The 15,023-nt window shown below is 40.7% G+C and overlaps 1 protein-coding gene across 4 annotated transcripts in view; it reads right to left on the bottom strand.

The window, feature by feature from the left end:
- Positions 1-797: 797 nt before the first annotated feature.
- Positions 798-15,023, bottom strand: part of pde4a (phosphodiesterase 4A, cAMP-specific) — a 54,635-nt gene continuing 40,409 nt past the window's right edge. For all 4 annotated transcript variants that reach the window (XM_037792151.1, XM_037792152.1, XM_037792154.1 and 1 more), the window contains 9 exons: positions 13,342-13,435; positions 12,415-12,578; positions 11,599-11,697; positions 10,032-10,196; positions 9,828-9,927; positions 8,046-8,200; positions 7,829-7,951; positions 5,027-5,209; positions 798-4,822 (listed from right to left, as the gene is read on the bottom strand). In XM_037792151.1, the coding sequence (XP_037648079.1) occupies positions 4,295-4,822; positions 5,027-5,209; positions 7,829-7,951; positions 8,046-8,200; positions 9,828-9,927; positions 10,032-10,196; positions 11,599-11,697; positions 12,415-12,578; positions 13,342-13,435 (1,611 nt within the window). In that variant the 3' untranslated portion in view covers positions 798-4,294. The remainder of the gene's footprint in view (positions 4,823-5,026; positions 5,210-7,828; positions 7,952-8,045; positions 8,201-9,827; positions 9,928-10,031; positions 10,197-11,598; positions 11,698-12,414; positions 12,579-13,341; positions 13,436-15,023) is intronic.

Here is a 15,023-nt window from a genome sequence, read left to right as displayed (position 1 = left end):
CATTTGTATCTGTTCAAAATATACTTAAAGGGAGATTTGTCAAGTATTTAATCCTCTTATCAACATGGGAATGGGTAAACATGCTTGCTTTATGCAAATGTATGTATATGTTTATTATTGGAAATCAGTTAACAACTCAAAACAATGACAAATATTGTCCAGAAACCCTCACAGGTACTGCATTTAACATAAATAGTATGCTCAAATCACAACATGACAAACTGAAGCCCAACAGGCAACAACAGCTGTCAGTGTGTCAGTGTGCTGACTTGACTATGACTTGTCCCAAACTGCATGTGATTATCATAAAGTGGGCATGTCTGTAAAGGGGAGACTCGTGGGTACCCATAGAACCCATTTTCATTCACATATCTTGAGGTCAGAAGTCAAGGGACCCCTTTGAAAATGGCCATGACCGTTTTTCCTTGCCAAAATTAAGCATATGTTTGGAGCATTATTTAGCCTCCTTTGCGACAAGCTACTATGACATGGTTGGTACCAATGGATTCCTTAGGTTTCCATTTCATTTCTTGCTTTATATGATACCAGTATCTTCACTCTAGCTTTAAAACTGAGCCCGCTACAACCTAAAAATCGAGAGTTGTGTTAATGGGTTAAAGAAATTAGTTGCGTTAAAACAAATTTGCGTCAATGCATTATTATCGCATTCATTTTGACAACCCTAATAACAATACAATACAAACCAGTAAAATGCTGACACTTGATTTGTTAACAACCCACCAAACAGTGGAGTAGCATACAAGGACACTGTAACAACAGCAAACAAGACAACGGTATTGCATTTAATATAAAAATCTTACTTTATTTGTATTTTTAACACACTTTACAGTACCGAACAGTGAAATAAAAGAAAAATATACTGATATACTATAATATTGTTTTATATATAGATGTTTGCTTATTAAATGCATTTATTCACAAAATGACACCTCAGCTCTGTTGAGAGGAAAAACTTTCATAAAAATAATATAATAAAAAATAACTTGGACACATTTTACACATTACAGCAAGATCATTTACAAATATTACAATCATTTCATGTTGTTTTTTTCCCCTTGAATAATCTTTCTTACTTGTGAACAAACACATGAATTAAAGCCCAGAGAATTATTCACAGAGGGAGTCAGTCTGCGACAAAGTAACCCGACAGCAGCCCAGATGGGAACCAGCTAGTTAGGCCACCACTGGACGGACAGTTAGGCTAGTGATTAAAGTTACTAAGAAATAGAGGTGGCGGTAGTACTAGAAATGGCCAAGTTAAATAAGGACACATTTATTTCCTTTGAACATGTCACATCCTATGTGACATCAACATCTTACATTTGACTTTATCAGTCAAATTAGTTCAATCTCACATGGACTATTAATAGAGGATGACTAGTTGGTTTGATTATGCCTCTAGAAAAGGGGTTAACATTGACTACTGCACAATGACGGTTTGTGATTTGGCCCAGTGGGAGATAATCAACAGGTGACTGCCAAAGACCAAACCACCAGCACAGACTGTACACTACCTGAAACACACGGTCTGCCTCAAACCCTGACGAAATAAAGTGCTGGTACAAATATATTTGATTTTAACAATAAATGTGGACAGTTAAAAAAAATGTTAGCACAAGTGAGCAAAACCATAACCAGAGAATGAAAAGGTGAGGATGTGGCCTGCAGTGTTTTACTGGTTCACTTAACAACCTCAAGTGGTTATTATTTGTCAACCATTATGACTTGGATAAATTTATAATTTACAATCCAATATTACATTATATACAAGAGTGGTAATGCTTATAGCTATATATCATCAACACGTGATTCATTTTCCAGACCATCCACCAGAATGATATAAAAATAAACTGTACACAAACTGTTCAAAGAAAACACTTCCCATGGTTTTCTTTTCATCATTTAAAAACAATGGCAGCAATCAATCAATTGAATAATTTTCTTAATAAGAAACAATTGCTACAGTATCGTGTTTGTATGGCAAGTAAATATTAATGTTTTTATAGCTTATGACGTAACAAGAAGCCACAAAAACAAAGCAACATCTTGAAAGTAAAAGGCCGATGCATATGGGAATCTTTTTTATTTAAGTAACTGCAATAGTAATCCTGGATTCCCATTCCACTAGATGAAAGCCTGTGTGGTGGCCCGGCAGCTCTGCTCCATCCTGCGACGGAGCAGATCAAACACACAGGCTTGTGTTGCACCGAGCTGTGGCGTCTTCAGATAAGCTCAGTTACTGACCTGCAGAAACTTGCTCTTACCCTTCGAAAGAACCACACTCATGTTCTTTTATTTTAGTTTTATACCCTGTGAAAAACAAACACCTAAACAAACTGTGACCTGTTTAAGCTGTGCTGATCGAATCCTGAACACCATTCAACAACACGTGGTGGCGAAGCCAGCGAGAGACCAATGACACATATGACAGCATCTTAAGCATCCTGCCTTCTCTTTCTCTTATTCACTCGCTTACTCATGACCACACAAACAAACACATACACGCATCGACTCCATCATGTCAACAAATCAATATCTGGTCAGATTCAAACATCCTTATCCATTCTCTCCGTCTGCAACATCTTAACTCCTCTTATTTCCTCGGCAGGTTGCTGTAAGATCGTCATTTTACCGTCCTGATTAAAAAACAACACATTCTTTATGTTGGTCCGAGCACAGCAACAACATAACAACTAATTGGCAGCAATGTTTCCCGTTCCCCTCCAAATGCAATGCTGGATACATTGTGTATAGACACACTGATACTCACAGAAATAAGCATACAGACGTGATATAAATATACTAGGATATCTATTATATATCTTATAAATCTACATACTGGCAGGTATGTATCCTGCGTCTGACATTAAGGCAAAAAAGCATCAAACATAACAAGGATGATTAGGGACTACCAGACCACGCTTTCTTTCTTTCTTTCTTTCTTTCTTTCTCCTGCCTCCCTGATTTTCCTTCAAATCACTTCACCCACTGAAGCTTCTCATCCTTCACTTTGGTGAGAATCATTGTGTGTGAGGAGACGTAACCACGCAGTGCAAGTGGGTGTGAGATGGCGAGTGGAAATTTGTTCTGCTGATGAAATAATTCTGTATCCCTTTCAACATATTTAAACTGTTAAATAGAAAATAGGCAAAACTTATGCTTCAAAGCATCACATGGCTTATTCTCAAGAAAGTTAAAAAAGGAAATAATTCTAATAAGAAAAACAAAACATAAGCTGGAAAGAGTCCACTGGTGGTTGTGGTGGCGGTAGTGATTGCTCTGCATCTAGAGAGTTATTATTTTACCAGAAGAGCAACAAAGGAAGACTTTCAGCTTAAAACATATCACCACAGAAACTGTACGTGTGAGATACACACCACAATATACCATGAACAAGAGAGACAATCAAAAAAAAAAAAAAAAAGATAACAAAAATCAGACACTCCTGTCCCACAATGCATTGCTTCACGACAGCTCCATTCAGGAAGCTGGTGTTTCAGAAAGGCACAGAGCCATCTTGCACCAGTAGCACTCTCCTCGTAAAGGGAAAAGGGGTATGGGACCTGGCGGCCCCTTCGTCGCAGCATCTTCTTTTCCTTCGACGTCTTCCTCTCTCCTCCTCTAACTCTGTGGATTTTCTTATTTTTCTTTCCGACAGAAATGGAAAAAAAAGTCACTCGGGTGTGTAGCTTTTCTGAGGAGAACAGTTTCTGTTGAGGTTCTAACGAACATGGATTACTAATACTGACTGAACACTAGTTAATACTCCATTAAGAGATGGCTTTTTCCAAAGAGATTCATTACTGATCAATGTCCCTCGTGTTAATGCACACATACAAACATACAGTCAAGTGTGCGTTTGCAAGAAAGGAGGGACGCTCCAATTATACTGCATGACTGATGCTTGCAGGTACACACGTTGAATTGGTGTACATGACTTGCTCCTACTACGTTGTCACTTTATGTGTGTTTGTGTGTGTGCATTCCCGTCCCAGAGTGCTACGCTGTCTTCAGTTGCCCGTCGTCGATGCTCTCCTAAATTCCTCTTGGTCTAAAGTTCGTTGTGAAGTCAGTCGGAGGACTCGTCACCGCTCCAAATCTACAGTTGCTGTGTAATTACCTTCTCTTTAAGCGATTGTAATTTATTCCCTTTTTGAAAAATATATTTAAAGGTCTGTATTGTCATTGCAGTCTTATTTGTTCTTGGTTTGGCCATTTGAAAGGATGAACAAGATAATGTGTGCAAGTGAGGTGGGAGACACAGGAGCAGAACTCATGTATCTTCAGCTTGTGAAGAAGAATCTTCCTCTTCCTCTACAGGACTTGTGTCAGAAAGTCTCTCTTTTTCCGATCTCACCTCCAACTGAGCTTTCAGCTCCTCCTCCTGCTCCTCTTCCTCCATTGCCACCTCGTCTTCCTCCTCTATTATGTCCTCGTTTTCCTCCTCTGCCATTATGTCTTCCTCTTTTTTACCCTCCTCCTCCTCCCCCTGACTGCAGTCCTGTGCCAAATGGTTTGGCGTAGGCTTGTCCCCCTCGTCCCCCTCGTCCCCCTCGTCCCCCTCGTCCCCCTCGTCTCTCTGAGAGCTGTCGTCGAGGGTGAGCTCAAACTGAAACTTGTCTATGCAGGCGTTTAGATCCTTATCCTGGATCACGGAAGGCGGCGAGGGGCTTTGTGGGATATTGCTCTGGTACCAGTCCCTGTTGTCCTCCAGAGTATCCAAGATGTCCTGGGCGTCAGGGTGCACGAGGTCCCCCCATGTCTCCCACAGCGGGTGGACAATGTAGTCAATAAAGCCCACCTGCATCCAGAAAAAAAAGAGCAATGACAGATATCAAATAAATCACAGTGGTGTCATTTCACTCCCTACAAATGAGCATTAAAAATGTACGAGGACGACTGCTGTGATCAGAGATGACAGATCACTGTGGTTATCACCCCGCCTACAGCATTAACACTCATCCAGTTGTGATAACAGAATAATATTCCTGTATATTTCATTTACCTGGCTCTTTTCCACAGATGCAGTGTGTTTGTCACACATGGGGCTGATCTCCATCCCTCGCTCTCTCTCCTTATCTCCCTGCCTGAAGAACTCCTCCATGATTCTCTCCGTCCATTGTCGATACACAGCCAGGGGTTTGGTGGGATTGCTCAGGTCAGCACAGTGCACCATGTTCCTCAACACCTGCACAAACACACAGGCATACGTCACACACTGATATTATCATGTACGTGCAAAGTTATAAGCAGCACTGAATTCAGATATGCAACAAATCTTTTAGAAGCTGAAAGGAGGTGATACACAACCAGCTTTCTGATTACCTTTTTCATTTTTACTTTATTCTCTCTTCCTTTCTCTTCCATGAATTGTGAGTACAACTCCAAAATCTAGTCCCCTGCCTCTAAGGCTGCCTTTACTTCTTGTCTTATCTTTGTGATAAGAAATTTGTTCTTCGATCACCATGAGGTTTTCTTAAGTCCTTATGAATTCTCCTTCACATCTGTCCTTGACCTCATGACGTTTTCCATTGAGGTCAAGGAAAGTGGTTGGGAAAAGGACGGAATTTTTTTTGTTTTTTGTTGCCTATTCGACAGGAGAGTCACCTGAGGCCTGTACTACTAAGCGAGTTCAACATACCCAGGGTATCTTCTCGTTATCTGGCTTCACTAACCCTAACAACCGAGATCTCGCTAAACTGTACTACGAAGCTGGTTATCAACTCGGTAAATCAACCCAGCGTTTCTCTGTTCTCAGGTGTTTGCAGCATCTGACCAATCACAGATATGAACAAGACTACTGACTACAGACAGACAGGCAGAAAGAGACATTTTACAAAGGAAGAAATTATATAAGACAAATACGAAGAAGTTAAACACTTAATCCAGACTAAAAGTAACACAGTTGAAGCTGCTAAATGCAGGAAGAACAGCTGGCGAGATGTGTGAATGCTTAAATTAACAGATTTATTAATTTTACGGAACATTCAAAAGTCAGATATACTCGTCTAAATATAAATAACTTTTCAGAGTGTAATAGATGAATAGATTACTCATCATTTTACATTGCGCGTATGATGTTGCGTCTATGACTATTTAAACCTTCTTTCACCTGCTTCCCTCCTCTGTGGCGGTGTGAAACATACTCAAGAGCAAGTAAAAAAAATAAATATAAAAACATAATTCAAAGAGGTAAACACCCACAACATAAAGTCCGCTGTCCTTCCTGTATTTGTCAGTTTAAACTATGTTGTTTTTAGCCTGAATTATGACTTAAACTTCTTCATATGTGTGTAATATTATCATATAATCACCGCACTGAGCTCTGATTGGTCAGCAGAAGGTGCTTTCATAGGAGTAGATCTCTTATCTGGAACATAACCTGCTCCGGAGCAGGTTAGCCGTTCAGCATAAGTTACCATGGTGATCTACCCCGATAAGAAGTGAACCAGCTTCGTAGTACGGAAAACCCAGAGTTAACCCTGAAGTTACCTTGATAACCGCAAATCCTGCTTCGTAGTACAGGCCTCTGAACTCAGTTTAGACGACAACAACAACAACAACAACTCTGGGCATGTTTCTCTTCCTTCCTTTCCCATGGTCCTCTTAATGAAAGCACAGATTTGCTGCACCTCCGACTCAAATCTTTGACACAAATCAAATAAATTTCTGCATGCCTGGCTGACATCAATACTGAACTTCTTTTCTGCAAAATCTTGTCCCACATTAGATCTCTTATAAAGTAACACCTGCTTCATCCATCAAATACTTGAGAATAATCCCTGATAACCAGATCATACAGATGTGGATCAGTGGTGCATCTTGTGGTTCTACCTCTTATAATCCCCCCTTAAAAAGAAGAACCTACTTAACCTTTCTTTCAGCCTGCTACATGTTGTCTTAACTATGAACAAACGTTACCAGCACTGGAAACACATTGGAGAAATGACAAAAAAGCCAGTTCACAGATCTTGTGGTGTCCACACGCAGTTTAACCAGTAGCCTACATGCCACGACATTTTGAGGTAATTAAGGAAAGGAATTAATCGGTAACAGTTCATTTTACAGGTCCGCAAATTTCATGGTAATTATGTGATAATTAGCATGTAACCTATTTGAAATTTCTTTGCAATTACTGCAAAATACCTCAATATTTACCTCAAAATGTATCGAAAATTACTTTATTATAAACATTATTTAATAACTGTATGCTAAAATAGCATATAATGGTTGAAATAGGGCCCTTAGGCTTGAGAAGCGGCTGTGCGCTGCTCTTCATCGGAGGTCGAAAACCAAAACTAATAGAAGACACTTCTGATCAGGCACAAATCTCACCATTGTGTGACTTATTGTCTACACACATGTAACCTGGTAGCTAATGTCATGATTCAGGGAGTTTTTAAAGAAATTTCAAATAAATGATTTACTAATTATTATCTATTTATCAGCAGACATGGAAATAAAGCATATCAATTAGCTTTGTATTCTTTTCCTGGAAATGTATTAAATAAATTACCAGCTATTTGGAAATAGCGGAATATAATTATTCAATAATGTTTATAATAAAGTAATTTTCGATCAATTTTAAGATAAATATTGGGGTAATTTGGCAGTAATTCCAAATAAATTTCAAATAGGTTAATTGCTAATTATCACCTAATTACCATGAAATTTTTGAATACCTGTAAAATGAAGTGTTATCAGTTAATTGAATATATCCCGTCAATGCTTCAGTAATGCTCACTTCTTTTGTAACAGATCTGTCAGTTGAAGTAATTTGTAAATGAAGTGGAAGCTGACGTCTCACCTGTATCCGATCAGTGTAATGGTCGAGCAGCAGTACTCCAGAACTTGTCACTTTCTTGGTTTCCACCATAGTCTTGAGGTCTGCCAGCAAACTCATGTGTTTAGACATATCTGTTGCCAAAACCTGGGAAGGACATTGATAGGAATACATTAGAGAGAACAAAGAAATAGAAAGAGATGGTAATATGACACAAAATGAGTGTGCTGCCAACACTCACCATATCAATAACAAGTTTCCTCAGGCTCTGCCGCTGCCGCTTGCTGAGGTTCTGGAAGATGTCACAGTTGTCCTCGTGAAGCAGCTTGAAGCCCACAGCTAGGTGATGGTTCTCCAACACGGATTCGTCGTTGTACATCAGGGCCAGCTCTGAGTCTGAGGGAAGCGCCACACAACACCCACCGCCAGCAGTGTTACAATCTGACTGCACTGGTTCAAAATGTACAAGTTGATTTAAGCTTCAGATACAAAGATCTCCATTTACAACAACTAAAAGCATACAATTTACAGACTTACAGATTAATGTACTATGTAAGGGATAATGTACAACGAGCGGGTCATTGTTGTGAAATAAACCCCGACAGGGCGATGCAGGATGCAAAGCGGAGGGGTCCTTCATCGCCCTGAAGGGGTTTATTTCACAACAATGACCCGCTCGCTGTACATTATCCCGCTTATTAAACAATAACTTACTTGAGAAATCAATTATTTGACACAAAAATGTTCCTCTAGAGTCCAAGATCAGAACTGCATCCATAGCAACGGTCTGTTATACATAGCAACGGTCTGCTATACATAGCAACGGTCTGCTATACATAGCAACGGTCTGCTATACATAGCAACAGTCTGCTATACATGGCAACGGTCTGTTATGAAGAAATAACAGACCGTAGAACGCCGTGATTGACCAATCAGCATCGAGTATTCAACAAAGCCGTGTACTAAAAACAAGCAAAAAGTGTGCTTTTTCACTCAAACTGAAATATACAAAAATATAGGAGAATTTCAACTAAAGTGAAGTTTGAAAGTTTTTTATTATTATTAATGTTTTGTTTATTACGTTTTTGTTATAATTTCCAATGAATATCCTTCATCTCAATAAAAACTTGTTCACAACAAAAAAAGACTTTAAAAACAACATTTAAGACAGACTTTAGAAGGGTAGAAAGAAATGAAACGCCAGGTCTAATCAGAATAGCTGACCTAGAAAAGTGGCCTCATCTAATTCTTCCATAGTGGATCTAAAATCAGAGACTTTCACAGACGAGACCTGTCGTTATAATTATACTGGTTCTTTTATAGCTGAGACTTACATACAACACGCATCAGGTGAATTCAATCCTGAACCATTTGGATTTTTCTGCAATTTGTATTTTTGTTTGTCTTTGCCATCCTTTGTTTTTCCCATTCTATTTTGTTTACAATTCTAAAGTAGTATACTATTAGTATCTAATACTAACATGCTATTTAGTACGCTAAAACAGAATGTGAGATATTTTAGTATGTCTGAAACCTTAGTATGAAACCAATAGTACGCGGATTACATACTATTTCCGGTGAAATATTACAGTATGTAAACACTGGACACCAGGGTGGCATAAATATCCCGCAATGCAATGCAGTAGTGACGGCAACGTTCATAACAGACGTTGACGGACAGCTCTGTAACATCAATAATGTTTCAATTTAACTGTTAGTATAAGATTTCACTTTGCTAGGCATAATATATATTTTAAATTAGTTCAGACTTTATGATTCTAACAAATCATTGTTTGGTCAAATGACGTTGGTACGGGTTACCATGGTTACACTCCAACCAGCAAGGACGCTCTCAGGTAGTGATGTGGTAATTACAGTTCAGTACGTCCAAAAACATACACACAACCGTTTATTCACACAAAAGCATGTTGAACGCTAGTACACATATTGAGTATGTAGTGAATAGTATGCAATTTCAGACGCAGCCTTTGTGTGTCGTCTCTTTAATCTCATTTGGACTCACTTGTGTTTATGAGGAATTGGTTGGACACTCCTGGATGGTCCACATCGTGGATGGCAGCGGCAAATAACGCAGCTAGTATCTCTAGATCAGTGAACACAGCCTGTCAGAGAGAAAAATAATCAGTTAAACTGCTGCTTACAATCGACCTGTGAGTCTGTGCATGTGAAGTTAGATGTGTATTGGCAGACCAGTAGAGGTATTTACATCTAGAGCTGGTGTGGATAGCAGTACATGGGTTGACTGAGTGACATCTGCAGCGTGGAGGCTGTTGTGGTAGGCCACATTGGCATGGTAATGGTCCTCCAGGGTCATCACATAGGTGACAAACGTATCCTGGGGGATCCGAAAGGTCTTCAGTAGATCTCTTTCCTGCAGCCACAGGGGTCACGGTCACAGATAAGTCATGCTACATGATATAATCCATTGTTAGTTAAAGGGTGACTTTGGTATGTTTTAACCTGGACCCTATTTTCTCATGTTTTTGTGTCTAACTGACTAACAAAGACAACAATTTCTGAAATTGGTCCAGTATTGGGCAAGCTGGCACCATCATTTACGTCCACTAAAAGTGCTTGTTTTTGGCATGACAGGCTTTGATTGTTGTTATAAGTGTCTGACATCATGGAAAGTGTCTCGCTCAAGGAGAAGACTCGATCTGAAATCTGGCGAGATGACGTGTTGCCGGAAGACAACGGTGAAATAGAGAAATACATCCACGGTGGAAAAGTGAGTGCCAGCTGGGCAGTTTGTTGTTTGTTGTGTTGGAGTACAGAAAGTGTAGCTTTGTCATGTTCTGGCTGTGCCAGTCTTTGTTATTAGTTATGTTTATGTGATTTTGGTTTGTGTTTGGTTTCTTTTATATTCTCATTCCAGTTTCCTGTTTTATTTTGTAATTCACTCCTCCTGTGTCTTGTCTGGTTTTACTTCCCTCCTTTGTTTGTTTTCCCGCCTTTTGTTGATTGTCTGCCCCGCCCTGATTTGTTTCACCTGTGTGTAATCATGTCTTGTATTTAAGCCTGTGTGTTCCCCTCTGTCTTTGTCGGTTCGTTTGTCTCTCCAGCCCCGTCTACCTTGTCCTCCATGTTACCTGTTACCTCCTGCTCTGATCCTCGTGTTTCCCTGGTTAGTGATTTTTGGTTTTGGTCCTCTGTTTGGTTTTTGTTGTTTGTTTCTATTTGTTCTTTTGTACTTTGTTCCCCTCCCTGCCTTTTGGTTGTTGTTTGAATATTCAGCTTAGTATTATTAAAGCTCGCTTTTATTTCAACTACTTTCCTGCCTGTTGCTCTGCGTTTGGGTTCCATGTTAAATTCACCCCACACCGTGACAAGCTTAGTATTATCTAAAAGATTTTCAATGTCATGGCTGGATATTTAGAAGATTACGACAATGTGGACGAGGTCTTTGAATTCAATTGCCGCACATATTTATTTGAGTATACGGATATTCAGATTTCACAAGTAGACTTCTCCTTGAGCGGGACTTGGACACAATAACAAACAGACCGGATCAAGAGAAAGGTAAGAAAAAGATTTCATTTCTCTGTAGGGTCCTTTCCATAATGTTGTCAGACACTTATAATAACAATTTGAGCAAGCACTTTTAGTGGACGTAACGTTACATTGACGCTGCTCACTTGCCCTCGCAGCTCGTTTTGCATCTGCTGGTTACAGCGTTCTCCCTCAATACTGGACCACTTTCAAAAATTTGTCACTTAAACACAAAAACATGGGAAAATAGGGTCCAGGTTGAAAAACCCAGAAGTGTCTCTCACCTGGAAGATGGCAAACATTGTGCAGCTGAGGGGTCGGTTATTAGAGAACTCTGCCACACGAAAGATATTAAGGCCCCACATGTTCAAGTCGTTCAGCTCCTGAAGGCACAACAGACAACATTAACACACATCAGTACAACAATCTAAATCCACGCATAAAGGGGCATGATACTACAGTTGTGATTAGAATTAGGTTGCACGAAACATCATGTTTTGTGGCTACATGACTTGTGTTGCCATGTGGTTCTTTTCAGTGGAGAAACTGGTTTCTCATCTACTGCAAAACACTTTTTCCACAATGAATAATAAAAAAGTGCTGACTCTGATGGACCGATGCCAAATAGATATTTGCAAGTGATGCTTTAAGTTGTGGAAACATTTTCTGCTTTTAAAAGTACTTGTCCTGTATGACAACAGTGTTTTGGGGGCATTTTCTACGGTGGCCCTGAGAGCTCAAAGCACTGCAAATTGAAAACACAGGGACAATGTCATTTTGCCTTTAACTGTTCACATAATGGGATATACAGATGGTCGAAGAAAGCTAAGGAAATGTGTACTGAAATGCATAACAAAATGTACATAAAGAGGTAGAATATGTAGAGAAGAGTGACAGGTTTTTTAATCTCTTGTCTTCTTTGTTATCTACTGTGTGGGTTTATGTGTGCGTGTCTATGCAATAACTTGCTTCTCAGCTGCTTCTCCAACCATTTAGTTCAGTTCAGATCTTTATTGTCCCACAAGAGGATTTTCTGTTGCAGCATAAAGACATAAACCATAAACACAAAAAAAACAACAGTAAGATAGTGATGTATTTACCCTGGCTAACGCTTCCTCATGTTCAGTCTTCACGCCGAATCGAGGCGTGCTGGAGTTTGAAAGGCTGGAACTGTGCGTGAGCTTCTTCACACCGCTGATCTGACACATGGGCTTCTCCCTCTCCCTCAAAGTCGGGGACGGGATCTCCACCTCGTTCTGCTTATCTGGAGGGTCAAGAGGCAGAGGTCAGCCAGGATGGAGACTTGACCTATAGGGTCAAAGCTAGAAGGGACTTGGTCACAAATGGACAGGGGTGAAAACAGACCGTTACGGTACGGTACTCCGTACCTGTAAAAGATTCAATGTCGGTACGTAGTACCGGGAAAAGGGGACAGCAGCTGCCTGCCAAAACCCACATACAACCCGTCACTCTCAGAGTTTTTTCTGCGCTCCTCATGCAGACAAGATCTCCGCGAGTAAACGCAAGGCACTATGCGTGGCAACCATGGAAACGGCATCTGTGCACTACTGTACGTAGGCTATGCATCCCTGCCGATGCAACTGTGGGGTGTATCAAATATCCCTAATCACAGCTTGATTTGTTGACACGTGTCAATGCTGTTTCTCTTTCATTAACATTGTGAGATATGGCATGCTGTATTCAATAAATACGAATTCCCAGCTGGTAAAATTCACATGAATGCCTCCAGTCGGAACAAAAACTCAAAACTTGAAAAGTTTTGTCAACATTTATAAATTATTCCGCAGCACTTTCACCATTTAAATGAATAATTTGCTATACATTATGTCAAGTGTTTCTAATTTCTTTCTACACCAGACAGACATTGAGTCGTGTGTTCAGGGAAGATGAAGCAGGAGGGTGGAAGGAGAACAATATTAAACGATTACGGTTGAGGTAGCCTAGTAGTACCGGCAAGAACTTCAATCTACTTTCACCCCTGCAAATGGATGGCAGGTTTGCTTTACCTAGAAAGGTAGTGGAGATGTATTCTGACACCTGGTTCCCTGAGCGACTCATCTCTGACAAATGGGACAGCTCCCGGTTCAGCATCCTCTTGAACTGAGAGAAGGACAGACAGACACAGGAAGTGAGTGACTTCAGATTGGTAAATCCTCAGAATTATGAACATTGTGCTTTATATTACATTTGCACTGATACATAACAACAAAACATCCCTATGAGTCAAATATGAGAAAATAAATTATCACCCTCATCCTGGCTTCATTCACTAAAGGGTGAGGAAATCGATGATGAATCATTCCTCCTCTTTTTGAGAACATACTGTTCAATACCCCCAATTCAGTGTGTTTGCATTTTGATTGCCTTGTATCTATACTCTGCAGTAATGTGGCATGTTTATTGTTCTCCATACATCTACAGTGGAACGACGAGTCTGCAGGTCGTTGCAATACAGGCACAAATGTGATCAAGCGAACACAGACAGAAAGATAAAGGTGGCGTCTGGAGGCTCGATGGTTCACCTGTTGCACGAGTCATGTGAAGGCAACAATACGATTCGGACAAGACCCCTTCAGTCTGTGTCCTACCGACTGATCTTTCACACATAACAATCTCCATGGCAACCAGAGCGGTTGCCGTGGCAACTGCCTCCTCACAGTCAGTCCTTCAGCTTGATGTGAGAGAGCGGTGGCTGCTTGGGTGACAATCTGAGGGAGTAGGCAGGTGTCTCTGACCTTTACCAAGGTCAGCCCTCCCCTCCTCTGCTGTCTCCCTCTCTGTTGCTTACATCTGCTCCTCCCTCCCTCTCGAGATAAACAACACTCTCTCGCTACTGCCCTCCAGCCCCAGAATCTTCCTCTGTCACAGACTCCACTTTGCCTACCTGTGCCATTTCACACACTTCATGCATCCCCTCCATCTTTCACCCTTTTCTTCCCAGTTATCGCTCTGTTTCCACCCATCCCATCCGGGCCTGGTGCTCGTCACATGACAGGCCGAGCAAATAGGTGCTCCGACAGCGAATCGTAGAGGCAGTCAGGCAGAATCAGTCACCAGGAGCCAGGAAAGCAAGTCAAGCCCCGTGGCACACTTAGGCAGCAGGCTCAGCCCAAACCCTTCTCCTCTCTCTCTCTCGTTCTTTCCTTTCCTAATGCTGTAACGCTGAGTCATAGCTGCCAACCAACACTTCCACGGTGCCAGTCCGAGTGCCAGGACAAACAACACTCTTCCTCTGACACTGACTAATGAAGCAAACATGCGAACGCTGCACAGACATGACCACACACACACTTATACACCTGCATATGTGAGGGACCCAGGAGAGCTTCATTTCTTCTAACTGCCTGTGATCATGAATAACAATAACCGAATAACACACATGCTAAGTGTGACCCTCCTCTGAACAACAACCTGTACAACCTGACTGTAAAAACATCAGCAGAGAACAAACTCATATATCCTAATGTTACTCAAGAAAACAGTAAAGACAAAAGCCAGAATTTGTTGTGGTAACACAGTGCAGGATACTAATGAAAACCTGACATAGCAAAGAAAACTCACAATGTCTGACATTTTTTATGTGCTGGCACATCTGAGGACAAAAGAAACATCTCCTCAGTGCTGAGACAATAAGCATTGTCCTTCACTGACAATACGCCTGGCTTCCTTGAGTCTGTATTGAGGCCAG

Source organism: Sebastes umbrosus, chromosome 14, assembly GCF_015220745.1.
Source record: "Sebastes umbrosus isolate fSebUmb1 chromosome 14, fSebUmb1.pri, whole genome shotgun sequence".
NCBI lineage: Eukaryota > Metazoa > Chordata > Actinopteri > Perciformes > Sebastidae > Sebastes > Sebastes umbrosus.
Note: the sequence above shows the minus strand (reverse complement) of the source record. Positions and strands in the feature narration are given on the sequence as shown.